General features: G+C 38.2%; 1 protein-coding gene across 1 annotated transcript in view; it reads left to right on the top strand.

Moving 5' to 3' along the window:
* LOC142344420 (uncharacterized) overlaps nt 1–13,233 on the top strand; it is a 44,103-nt gene that overhangs the window by 30,200 nt on the left and 670 nt on the right. The window contains exons 2-4 of the mRNA XM_075396039.1: nt 1,972–2,369; nt 7,910–9,960; nt 11,903–12,041. Of these exons, the coding sequence (XP_075252154.1) occupies nt 1,972–2,369; nt 7,910–9,960; nt 11,903–12,041 (2,588 nt within the window). The remainder of the gene's footprint in view (nt 1–1,971; nt 2,370–7,909; nt 9,961–11,902; nt 12,042–13,233) is intronic.

The raw sequence follows: 13,233 nt of genomic DNA, 5'->3' as shown, positions 1-13,233 counted from the left end.
TCTTTAGCTGAGTATATCACATCTAAAGATAATACCAAAGATATAACTGAAATCTTGGCTTAATATTATGAGAGTAAATGAAATCTGGTAAATAGTGAAACATGGGCAAATATTTATAATTTTGCCTTATTATAAAAGGTTAAAAAATGTTTGGAGTGTAATCATAAATGTGGAGCACCCTATAATCTAGCTTCTCATTATTCAATATGTCATGAAGATAAAATTGGTAAATGTGAATGTGGTGATAAAACAATAAATGGTATTTGTATCAAGGAGCTTGCTCAACGAAGTTGTTTGGTTAACCATGAGCGAAGCTCGTTTGCAAATTCACCGACCAAAACTAATTGCTCATTTAAAGATGAATTCGGATATAGTCCTAGCATTGACTCTAGCTCTAATCCTAGCTCTAGCTCTAATCCTAGCTCTAGCTCTAATCCTAGCCCTGACTCTAGCCCTAATCCTAGCTCTAGCTCTAAAGTTATAACTAGAAGTTGTTATAAAGGTAATTCTGTAAAACCACTATCTGATTTTGATAAAAGCAAGTATACATGTAGAAATTGTACTTCTACTAAAGTTAATTGTCTATATTGCCCTTCTATTGTGAGATATGATGAAATGAATGCTCATGTAAAAATACAACATCCAGATGTGGATATACCTAAAGGATTTACTAGAAATTTGCCAAATAATGGGGTAAGGGCAAGCCTTGTTACACCAACCAAGACCGAAGGTCTATATACTGATCCTATTATTACATTAAATGGAGAAAGTTGTTCATGTAAATATTATAAAGTTGTATCATTTCATATTAATAATGGAATAAATATAGAAAAAGTAAATGAAAATATAAATTTATTGAAGATTATAGATAATTTGAAATAAAAAAATATAGAAAAATAAAAAAATAAAAATTTATTAAAAATTTTCGATAATTTTAAGAATTGATTTAAAAAGAGGGAAATCACTCTTTAAGCGCGATAAATAGTGATTTTGTACTGGGGTATCACTCCAATAGGGGCGATTTCGCTCTTAAAGAGTGATTCGCTCTTAAAAGAGGGATTTCGCTCTTATTTTGAAATTTGCTTTAATTTTTAAATAAATTATTAAATTTTGGTTTTACTTTGGGTTTTAGCTCAATTATGACTTGACGAAGTAGTAAATAAAAACATGGATCTTAATATTATATAAATATTAGCAAAATTTGAAAATTTTAAAAGAGTTAAGCTGGTTTTTTTATTCAAGTTATCCACGAAGTGGTTACACCAATTTTCACAAGTTTACTTACTTGCTTTACACGGTCTCTCTAGTTACACTAGTATCTGGGATACGTCCACCGGAGTTGGTGGGGATGGAAACCGAACTATCCGTCTGATAACAAATAATTACCAGCTTAACTCGACACTAGTGGTTTACACTAAGTGAGACAAGAAATGATAGATTTTGAATGAATATAAAGGTAATATGTAGTAGTGGATAAAACAAGGAAACCAGCCACCAGTAAAATTTGAGAGTAGTGGGGGGAAGGTGCTCAAACAAGTGCATGGAAATTTTTTGAGCGGTTTTTACTATGTAACAACAGCTCAAAAAATTGAAATGCGCTTGGAGAGTTCCTTTTTCCCACTACTGTTTATTTGTATGAATTGAATGAATTTTGCGTGATTTATCGTGTGAATCACACGAGAAGTCACGAGGTTAAGCCCGAGAGATTTCTCGTGTAAATTGGCCTTTTATCGTGTGTCTCATTTCACGTGAAATCGGGTAAAATACACAATTTTTTGGTTGTTTTTTTGTGTGGCATCCAACCCAAGCTCTTCAAAATTCAGGGGGGGGGGGGGGGGTAAGGGTAATTCGGTGCAGGAGTCAAGGAGTGGGTGTAATTGCGCCAAAAGGGGGGGGGTAATTGGGGTATGAGCCAGGTGAGGAGATAATTGGTTGAATGTAGAATGTGGAATAATCCGGCTACGGTTTCAGCTTCTTCTTATGTCATGGTGGATACGTATCATTCGCATCAGGAGCAGGCGAGGTGCTGACGTCAGCTGCTGACTTTGACTCTTCTTCGTCTGGTGTCATGGCAGGAGCGATGCTTATTAACACCAGTTCATATGGAACATACGAGACATCTTTTGGCTATATAAACTCCAGCGTCGCCCAGAACTACTTGAATGCCAATGCAGTTGACTGGGCTTTCTTTGTTAGATGGTCCGCCGATACATCGTCAACTGGATACAGTACATCCATCTTCATCGGCTGCAATTTCACCAGTGGAGGCAATGCTACTATTTGCTACATCAAATTCGATTTCGACCCATCGTTAAATTTCCCGCAGACTAATGAATTCGCAAGAGTCGGCATCAACATACCCAGTGGATGTAGGTCTAATTGCCATGTTGCTTCACCCTCCCTATTTACTATAATACCGTTCATCTTAGTTGTCAATATAGGCATACCCCCAAACACTCCCCCCCCCCCCCCCCCCACACACACACACACACACACACACACACACAGAGACACACACACTCACACACACTCTTCGCCACCTCCCCACTCCAATTTTGATTAATATACCATAAAAGGGGGAGGGGGCTGTAAAGCTGAATACAGCACTCTTTCGTAAGTCAATTCAAGAACAGAAGTCCAGTGAGCAACGTATTAGCATCATAACGCAACGTATATCTGAATACGCTAACGTATAAGTATTGGTGCGTATATAGCAACAAGTGAGGTTTAGACGGCAATGTTTTTTTGATGCTCGTTAACCGTTTTTGTTGTCTGATACAATTGACGTCAAAATTCGTTCATAATCGTTCAACAATCGTCTCAAGAACCTAAAATTATTAAACCAAAAACCACCCTATTTGATACATATCGTAATACTAATTACTTAAAATGAGATAAAACAAACTTTTTTGAAATTTTCTTTGTATATTAGGACGTATTTTATTCATTTAAATCCTATATTAAAAAAAGTTTTTTGCTGGATAATAATTATCTGCTCTAAGTATACTCAGTAGCATCCTCCGGTAGCACTCTTTTGTCCAACGCGACCAAATAGTGATAGCGTACGACAGTGCACTGGCATAACGCTGCAAGGGGTACGCAAAAGGATCAATTACCTTAGACACTAGGCTCAGTACCAAGCGTAGGACAACTTTTCTAGGACAACTTTGATTGCTTCCGGGTACTGATTTCTGTATGCAATGGGTACGCAATATGGAAGAGTCTCCATATGACGCGTGTTTTGATACAGTACAACATTTGTTGTTAAGTCCTCCCGCCACAAAAAACTCATTGACGGATGGTCACACTCAGAAACACCCACTGGAGGAACATACCCTAGATGGTTGCGGACACGACAAGTTGAAGTTGACAGAGACTAAGTTGAACAACAAATAAGTTTCGGATAATGTCGGTACCAGTGAGCAAAGATTTGATCAAAGAAAGTTTGCGTATCATTTAGCAACCAACGCGCTTTTGTCGGTTATTTTTGGTTGACTACTGGAGGATATGGTAGGTACCACTCTCAATCCGACAACTTTTCGACCTTGTGTGCAACTGGGACTGTTACTACGTAATCTTTTCCAATGTATTCACTAACGGTTTTTGCCTATAAATCTTACAATTTTGTATCTCTCGAGAGCTTTTTTGAATTGTTACTGCTTGAAGTGTTTAATGCCCAGAAGTATCTGCTGCGGGTCTTGGGCCATCCTTCTTGTACGCTCCGTTCTACTTCATGTTGTACCAGGACTTAACTTGACGAGCCAATTAATAATCTTGTTGAACCTTGACTTCAAAACACGTTGAGAATAAACTTGAACTTGAGGGCAGTGGACCGAATAGAACACAACATATTGGTGAGCGAACAGTAAACGGGTGTTCTTTTTATTGGCCGCAAAGTTATGAAACGTCTGATGTCATGGTAGACATCCTGTCCAAGCATCGTTCCTTTGTTTTCATATCTGTATCACACTGGCTGGCCTTTATATACTCTTTGTTGCTGACTTGCGCTTGGTCTGCAGCTTAGAGAACCTTGCAAGAAGTGATTGGTCATTTTTTGGGAAGTTCCCTATTATTTTTCTCCAAAGAATAGAATTCTTTTGTTTTTTTCTTAAATTCATTAATACTCTCCGAAAATTTTGCAGACAACAAATTGTGTTAGTCGTATCTTATGTTCAGTCCCTTTTGCTTATTTTTTTCCTAATAGTGTATTCTGATAGTTACTTGTATATACTGGAACTGATGCTGTTAATTAAGTTAAATTCGGTTCATTTTCTGGAGTGATTTCAATATGCTTCTTGGTTCCGTGATTATATGAGCTTGCTAAATCTTTTTTTCTTATTAGTATACTGTTATAGTTACTTGTATATAGTGGAACTGTTGTTGTTAATTAAGTTGCTTCGGCTCATATTCCAGAGTAGTTTCAATAAGCTTCTTGGTTCGGTGAATATATGAGCTTGAGCTTTACGTAATTAGTGTTTACACAATTTCACTATGATTTTTGACTTATCCCCGAATTTTATCATGAATTTATTGGTTGTGATTTTGATTGGAGTTTCTAGCTTACGTTTCTGGCTTTATTTTTTGACTGTCAGCATTGTTGATTTGTCCGATGGTGATCCGTTTTTTGAATTAGCGTCGCAGAATGAGCGTCATGTACAGTTTGTTTTCTGAGTCTGGGACTAAAATTTTTCTATTTAAGTGCGCTTGGAAGGATGTTTTGTGGTAATAAGGGTATCAATCTGAGTGACAGTGACTTGTTTTGTGTGTCCTGGTGGAGTGTATTCAAGCCAATTTCACTAAAGTCGATTTCTCCTGAATTACATTTCAGCTCTGGAACTTGTTAGTTTTTTTATCACAAGGATGTCAATACACTGCGTCTGCTTTTTTGTAGTGTAACAGTTAATTGCTATGCTTTGGCTTTGTTTTGCAGTGGTTACGAAGAGATTTATGAAGCGTTCGTAAAGACATTTTAAGTTTTATTATTTATTTCTCTTTTTTTTCGTAATTCTTTTTTTTTGCTTCCTTCTCAATAACGTGAAATTGAATTATTTTTCCTTTTTGTTCTCTAGGTTGGAAGTTTACTTTGAAAATTGCTTGTGCGATTTAGTGGTTTGAAAGTTTTAGTCTTGTGCATAAGTTTTGAATACCTTTCATGTGATTTTATGATGATTTACTGTAATTTTAAATGTTTTTTTTTCATTCTCACCTTTAGAAATTTGCTTGATGCCGACAGTTTTAGTCCAAATTTGCCAGATAGTCGCTACCCAAAATTTCGAACTCAACCTAAGCAATATGACACATGCAGTTTTCCCGATTTTTGATGTTGATTGTAAATCCAATTGAGCTCCTTCGTGCGCATTTGTTTTTTGTTAATAAAACATCTAAATTCGCACAGTGTCTTGGAGTTTTTCTGAATTGTGGTGTCTGTATAAAGTGTTTTTGTTGTCTTTTTGTGAAATTTCTAAGACCTCCTATGTGTGCGAGCTAATGCAATTCTTGTTGTTAAGTTTTTTTATATTCAAGTCCTCTTCTCTCATTCTCGTTGTTTTGGGGAACTAGTTCTAATCAGAAACAATTTGTTTTTTAAACTTAACATATTGCCAATATTACATCAATTCTCTGATGTAGCAAGTGACTTCTGTTTCAAAATATTCTTCTGCCAAATCCTAATCACTTGTCGTTCGTTTTTTTGTTTCTAACTTTACTCTGCTTTTTGTTTTGGTTCGATCCATTTGGACTTTTTCTTGCTGTTGTTTGTTGATTGTTATTTTGTATTATTCGTTGCTTTTGATGTGGTAGACATGTGTGGTGTTGTTCGATTAGGGTGATATTTGTAATCTATACTTTTTTTGCGTAATGTGGGTTTTCTTCACATATTCTACTTGGTTTTTTGAAATTTTTAAATGTGTTTTTGTGAGAATTTGTTTCTGCAACATCAGCAATTGTGTAATTCTCAACTCAGAAGTGTTAAAAGTAACCCAGATCTCTTTGTTTGTTTAACGAGTTGAACGAGATAATCTGGACGCGATTTGTTTACTTTTCTATTCAGTTTTCTTTTTTTTCGATTTAGGAGTTTCGACTGTGTTACCCGCTGCCTCTTTCGGTTTCTGGTCAAATGTGCTTGATCTTTGTTCTTTTTTGAGCTAGAGTGGTCTCTCTTTTTTTGTAGCTGGCTGGTGCTTGGTCTGCAGCTTTTGTGGGCGCTGTCATATAGCATTTGGTCATTGTTTGGTGTTTTCCCTCTTCTTTTTTCCTCATGAATATCATAAGTCGAAAAAATTAGTGCTTTTATTCCATGATTTTGCGGTGAATGCGTTGAGGTCTGCTTTTCTAAGCAAAGATCTTGCATATTTTTTTGTTTATAAATGTAGATTTTTCACAACTTCGTGTTTCCAAGCGTAGATCTCACGTAAATTAGCGTTGAATTTAGCGTAGATTGTACAAAAAAATCAACGCATAGAGATTCTTTGCGAGACTGGAACCGCTGCCATTTTGCTTGCACATCACGTTTCCTACCACTGTGATACCTTACCTGCTTTCTCTGAAAAACCACTTTCTTTGTGGAAAATGTGAAATCAACGCAACGTCATGTAAGATCTACGGTGAATCCAACGCAAAATTACCTAAGATCTGCGCTGAAGCGTAGACTGCACTTAAAGTAAATGCATTCAGCTTCAACGCCAATTTTTTATGGTTTTTAAGCGTCAACTTCTCGGACTGGTTCTCTTAATTTTCCGTCTTCTGCAACAAAACATAACCAACTAAACGTCGGAAGATTTGCTCCCGAACGATTAGTGGATAGCTCTAATCAATTGCAGTCTGCTTCAGTGGGGGGGGGGGGGGGGTGGGTTGTGGGTATGGGGAGGGAAGCCTAAATTGAACAACAAAGTTCAATAGTGGGCTTCAAATAACCACAATACAGGTTAAATTATACCACTATTGGGATTTGAAGTAAAAAATGGCACCAATTTTGGCGCATTTTTCAGTTGACTTTTAGCATTGAATTGCCGTCAATTTAGTTCAACTGCATGAAATTGTGATTAAGAGAGAATTTTAGATCACGCCAAACGTAAGAAGTCAAGGGGTTAAAAGTCATTCAAAGAGTAAAAACGGTCAAGCAAAAATTTTGCATTATAAAACGACACACACGTTTATAATAATTGCTTCTCTAGGAGAGCAATTAAACACTTATTTCAGTTTTATGTCTCTCTGCTCCTAAATCCTACTTTCGTTGAGCGAATGACATCAGCTTTTTAGTACTCGTTCGCAGTGCAAATCCAACACTATTACTTTCAATCCCATATTTGCATCCCCAATGTTACATCCCTCGCCACACTGAAAACGATTGTTACAGTAATCATAAATAGGAAAATTGAATTATTTGAAAAAAGTATTCACTTTTTATGTAATCAACATTTTAAAATTAAGCGACAAATGAAAGAACAAGGTAAGAGTGTTGGCAGAGATATCGTTGTTCCAAGACTTAAGACCATAATTTTTGCAGTTGTGAATTTTCTTTCTCACTATGATCATAACCAAAAATATGCTATGCTGGATTCAGTGAAGCTCGTCTCCATAATACTGACGCCTGGTATAAACTAGATTTAGATCGAGTAATCCCATATTTCTCATAGTTCTGTTTAATACTTTTTGTTTCTTCAAAAATAGTCTGAAAAAACAACCAGACGATAAATTTTCCCGTTTGAAGCCCAACGATGCGGATGCATTACATAAAAAGGTTCGGCCATCACACAAAAACAAATTTGTTTGATCTCAAATAATAAAAATTTTTATTTGCACTTATGATAAATATAGTTATCAAAAGTACAAATAAAAATTTTTATTTGTACTTTTGATAACTAATAGATTAAAGCAAAAGCAGGAATCAAATAGTAGCATTTTGTTTTAGGTAACTTTGAACTGCCCGGTTCTGGGACTGCACAAGTGACTGATCTCTATAATGGAACAACGAATACCAATTCTTCTGGACAGCACTTTTATGTGTTGGATCAAGGAGGTTCAGATCCAATACTAGAAGCCGAAAACATTTGCCCCTCGAATGCTTCGTCAACTACTCCGTCTTCAGATCTAAATAGAACATCCGTATCTCCGGTCTTGGATTCAACATCTTTCTTGGAAGCAACTACACTAGGTCTGAACAACATCGAAACTGTGGATCCAGGATACTTGTCTAGCTCCTCGCCTGCGGTGAACTTGGCTCCAACGACTGTATTGACATCAACTACAAGTGGCACGATCAACCCCGGAACTGTGGATCCAGGGTCCTTGTCTAACTCTTCGCCTGCGGTGAACTTGGTTCAAACGCCTGCACCGACATCAACTACAACTGTCGCGATCAACACTGGAACTGTGGATCCAGGGTCCTTGTCTAACTCTTCGCCTGCGGTGAACTTGGTTCAAACGCCTGCACCGACATCAACTACGACTGTCGCGATCAACACTGGAACTGTGGATCCAGGGTCCTTGTCTAACTCTTCGCCTGCGGTGAACTTGGTTCAAACGCCTGCACCGACATCAACTACGACTGTCGCGATCAACACTGGAACTGTGGATCCAGGATCCTTGTCTAACTCTTCGCCTGCGGTGAACTTGGTTCAAACGCCTGCACCGACATCAACTACAACTGTCGCGATCAACACTGGAACTGTGGATCCAGGGTCCTTGTCTAACTCTTCGCCTGCGGTGAACTTGGTTCCAACGCCTGCATTGTCAGCAACTACAAGAGAACGTGTCAACATCCCAACCCCTACTGTGGATCCAGGATCTTTGTCTAACTCATCGCCTGTGGCAAACTTGGTTCCAACGCCTGCATTGCCAGCAACTACAAGACAACGTGTCAACATCCCAACCCCAACTGTGGATCCAGGATCTTTGTCTAACTCATCGCCTGTGGCAAACTTGGTTCCAACGCCTGCATTGCCAGCAACTACAAGACAACGTGTCAACATCCCAACCCCAACTGTGGATCCAGGGTCCTTGTCTAACGCCTCACCTGTGGCGAACTTGGTTCCAACGCCTGCATTGTCAGCAACTACAAGACAACGTGTCAACATCCCAACCCCAACTGTGGATCCAGGATCCTTGTCTAACTCCTCGCCTGTGGCGAACTTGGTTCCAACGCCTGCATTGTCAGCAACTACAAGACAACGTGTCAACATCCCAACCCCAACTGTGGATCCAGGATCTTTGTCTAACTCCTCACCTGTGGCGAACTTGGTTCCAACGTCTGCAGTGACAGCAAATACAGGGCAACTTGTCAACATCCCTACCCCAACTGTGGATCCAGGATCTTTGTCTAACTCCTCGACACCGGTGGACTTGGATGGAACAACAATTGGGGGATCGGCCACAGGTGACCGGAACGAGTCGTTGGTTGGAGGAGTGACTTCAAGCCCAGATACTAATGTAACTTCTTATTCTACCATAACGGCTATCATAACGTCTACAGCAGGTATAGACAGTATTGAAGATATCGGCTTGTCTGTTGGTGAAGATGCTGGTGATGTTGAAGTACCTCACATCGACGGAGCCTGCTCACCCCAACAAAAATTGCCGAGCCAAGCGACCATCGTCGGACAAAAAGTTACCGATTATTGTGCCTGTAATAACGGGTTTCTCACCTCCCCTTGTGATTCTACCGATGACCTCCCAACGCAACCCGCGGACTTCAATAACACAAACGGCCTTACGTTCGCTGGGGCATTGATAAACAACAAATTTACTAATGAATCAACAGCTAACGCAACGCGAAAGAGGCGGCAATCCGACAATTCCACCTCGACATTTGGAGCCTTCGTGCGGAACTTGAGAGATGAGGACTTAGCGACCGCAAGTTCGCGGGTACCGGATCCTGATTTCAAAGCAACGTTTGGAATCGTAGCTTCGTGGGTTGGCGTGGGTGACCTTGTCAATGATCCGAACAACACAAACACTTTTCAGGTAAGCTCTTCAGAACTTGTTTCCCAACAATGATACCGAAGTAATGCGTTACTCATTTGCAATGTTTAAACTGTTTCTGATTTCACGTATTTTGAAATATTTCCCTTCATTAAGCCAAAGACACTATAAAAAACAGCAGAAACATCTATTCGACATTCAATTGGTTGAAAATTAAGTTACAAAGCGTGAGTTTCGACCACTGTATAAAGAAAGAGAACATTTTATCATATGTTCAAAATCGGATCATAAAAGCACAAAACTGGCAAAGTATATTTATTCGCATAAGAAATTTGTCAAATTCATCAACGGAAGCAGCAAATTCGAATAGAACGAGTTAGTTCCACTGGAACCAAGGAAACCAAAAATACTCCATAGCTATAAAATATAGCAACAATTGAACGAGCAGAAGACAATGTTTTGCTTATACATAATACGACTAATGACAAAAGATTTCTTCCTATCACAATTTATGAAAAATAAATTAACAAAATTAAATTGAATGCAAAATGGCTAATTAGCTAAATAAATGGTGCTCATGCAAGGTCAAAAAGTTTGGCCATTAAAAGTTTTTCACTTTAATTATAACCACATCTTGGCATAAATAAAAACCTTTTTGTTTATTTACAATTGTTATTCTCTAACATCTACAAATTTCATTAACCCCCCGTACATTATGCATCTACAGTTACAGATCACGTGCCGTTAGGTAGTGATTTAATATGTAAAAAATGGCAAATAAGTCTGCGGCTGCAAATAATAAGCACCCACTAAGCTGGAGGAGGGGAAAAAGGGAAAAAGGGCTCTATCAAAAGAACTCAGCGGAAGCATCTATTCAACATTCAAATTGTTGAAAAAAGTTAAACAGCGTGATTTTCGACCAATGTGTAATTAAGGGGACATTTTATTATATATTCAAAAACGGTTCATGAAACAGCAAAACTTGGAACTTGCAAAAAAATTTGATTCGCATAAGAAATTTATCAAACTATCAACAAAAGCAGCAAATGAGAATAGAACGAGTTATTAGCTATAAAGCATAGCGAAAATCGAACGGGTAGACGACAATATTTTGTTTGTACATAATACGAGTAATAACAAAATTTTTATTCATATCACAACTTATGAAAACTAAATTAATAAAAAAAATTTAAAATTGGATAACAAATTGGGAACTTTTCTGTTTTTGCCCCCCCATATCCATTTGCACCCCCTTTCACATGTTATAGCATAACATTTGCATTTCATACATATACAATTAAACACAAACGGCGCATTTACAATTTAATTAGGTAGCGAGCTTTTGAAATTAACGCATTTACAGTATTTCAAATCTGATTGAAATGTAAGCAGACAAAGAAAAATGAAGGTTTTTTCCATATATGCGCTTATCTTTCATAGGATTGACTTTATGGCAGTAATTTTTTTGACAACCGGTAACAAAAATCCTTCCTATCTTGTACCGGTGCCGGCCATTTATTGTGCCTAAACAGAAGGATCTCCATGGACAAAAAAATACACTTTTTAGGGCGGGGGTGCAAACAGAACGTTTATATAGGACTGGGGGTGGGGGCAAAAACAGAAAAAAACCACAAATGGCTAATTATCTAAATAACTGGAGCTCATGCAAGGTCAAAGTATTTGGCCATATAGTTTTCCACTTCAATTATAACCACAGCTTTGCATTACTTTAAGCTTTTTGTTCATTTAAAATTGGTATTTAATAACGTCTGTAAGTTTCATTACCCCTCAGTACTTTATGCACCTCGAGTTACAAATCACGTGCCGTTATATAGTGAATTAATAAGTAAAAAATGGCAAATACGTCTGCGGCTGCAAATAATAAGCACCCACTAAGCTGAAGGAGGGGCACAAAGGGAAAAGATGCTTATATTTTGATTGATGTATCTATGTTTAACAATTCAAATATAGATTTAATAATTAGGTTATATTGGTGTGTGACGGAGCTTACAGGGGATTCAATGAGCAGAGATGTGCTTGTGTGTTTGTGTATTTTGTGCTCAATTATATTCAGAACTCAGCTGGCGAATACATGAAGACAGGAATCAACGACGCTAATAACAGTGCGTATATATATTACTTCTCAGTATATTGAAATAGTTCAGATTTGTAAGCATTGAATGACAAACCAGGTTGAGGTACGCTTTGAGCTTGTATGTGTGTGTGTGTTTGTGTGTGTATGTGTGTGTGTATGTGAGTGTGTGTTTCTGTGTATGTGCGTGCGTGTGTTTGTGTTTATGTGTGTGTGTTTCTGTGTATGTGTGTGCGTGTGTTTGTGTGTGTGTGTGTGTGTGTGTGTGTTTCTTTGTATGTGTGTGCGTGTGTTTGTGTTTATGTGTGTGTGTTTCTGTGTATGCGTGTGCGTGTGTTTGTGTGTGTGTGTGTGTGTGTGTGTGTGCTTCTGTGTATGTGTGTGCGTGTGTTTGTGTTTATGTGTGTGTGTTTCTGTGTTTGTGTATGTGTGCGTGTGTGTGTGTCCGTATGTGTGGATGTGTGTGTGTATGTGTGTGGGTATTTCTGTGTATGTATGTGCGTGTGTTTGTGTTTATGTGTGTGTGTGTTTCTGTGTATGTGTGTGTGTATGTGTATGTGTGTTTCTTTGTATGTGTGCGCCTGTGTTTGCTTTTATGTGTGTGTGTTTCTGTTTCTGTGTTTGTGTGTGTATGTGTATGTGTGTGGGTATTTCTGTGTATGTGTGCGTGTGTTTGTGTTTATGTGTATGTGTGTTTCTGTGTATGTGTGTGCGTGTGTTTTTGTGTATGTTTGTGTGTGTGTGTGTGTGTTTCTGTGTATGTGTGTGCGTGTGTTTGTGTGTGTGTGTGTGTGTGTTTCTTTGTATGTGTGTGCGTGTGTTTGTGTTTATGTGTGTGTGTTTCTGTGTATGCGTGTGCGTGTGTTTGTGTGTGTGTGTGTGTTTCTGTGTATGTGTGTGCGTGTGTTTGTGTTTATGTGTGTGTGTTTCTGTGTTTGTGTTTGTGTGCGTGTGTGTGTGTGTCCGTATGTGTGGATGTGTGTGTGTGTATGTGTGTGGGTATTTCTGTGTATGTATGTGCGTGTGTTTGTGTTTATGTGTGTGTGTGTGTTTCTGTGTATGTGTGTGTGTATGTGTATGTGTGTTTCTTTGTATGTGTGCGCCTGTGTTTGTTTTTATGTGTGTGTGTTTTTGTTTCTGTGTTTGTGTGTGTATGTGTATGGGTGTGGGTATTTCTGTGTATAAGTGTGCGTATGTTTGTGTTTATGTGTATGTGTGTTTCT

This window comes from Convolutriloba macropyga, chromosome 8 (assembly GCF_964194025.1).
Source record: "Convolutriloba macropyga chromosome 8, txConMacr16.3, whole genome shotgun sequence".
NCBI classification, from domain to species: Eukaryota; Metazoa; Xenacoelomorpha; order Acoela; family Convolutidae; genus Convolutriloba; species Convolutriloba macropyga.
This window is presented reverse-complemented; position numbering and strand designations above follow the sequence as displayed.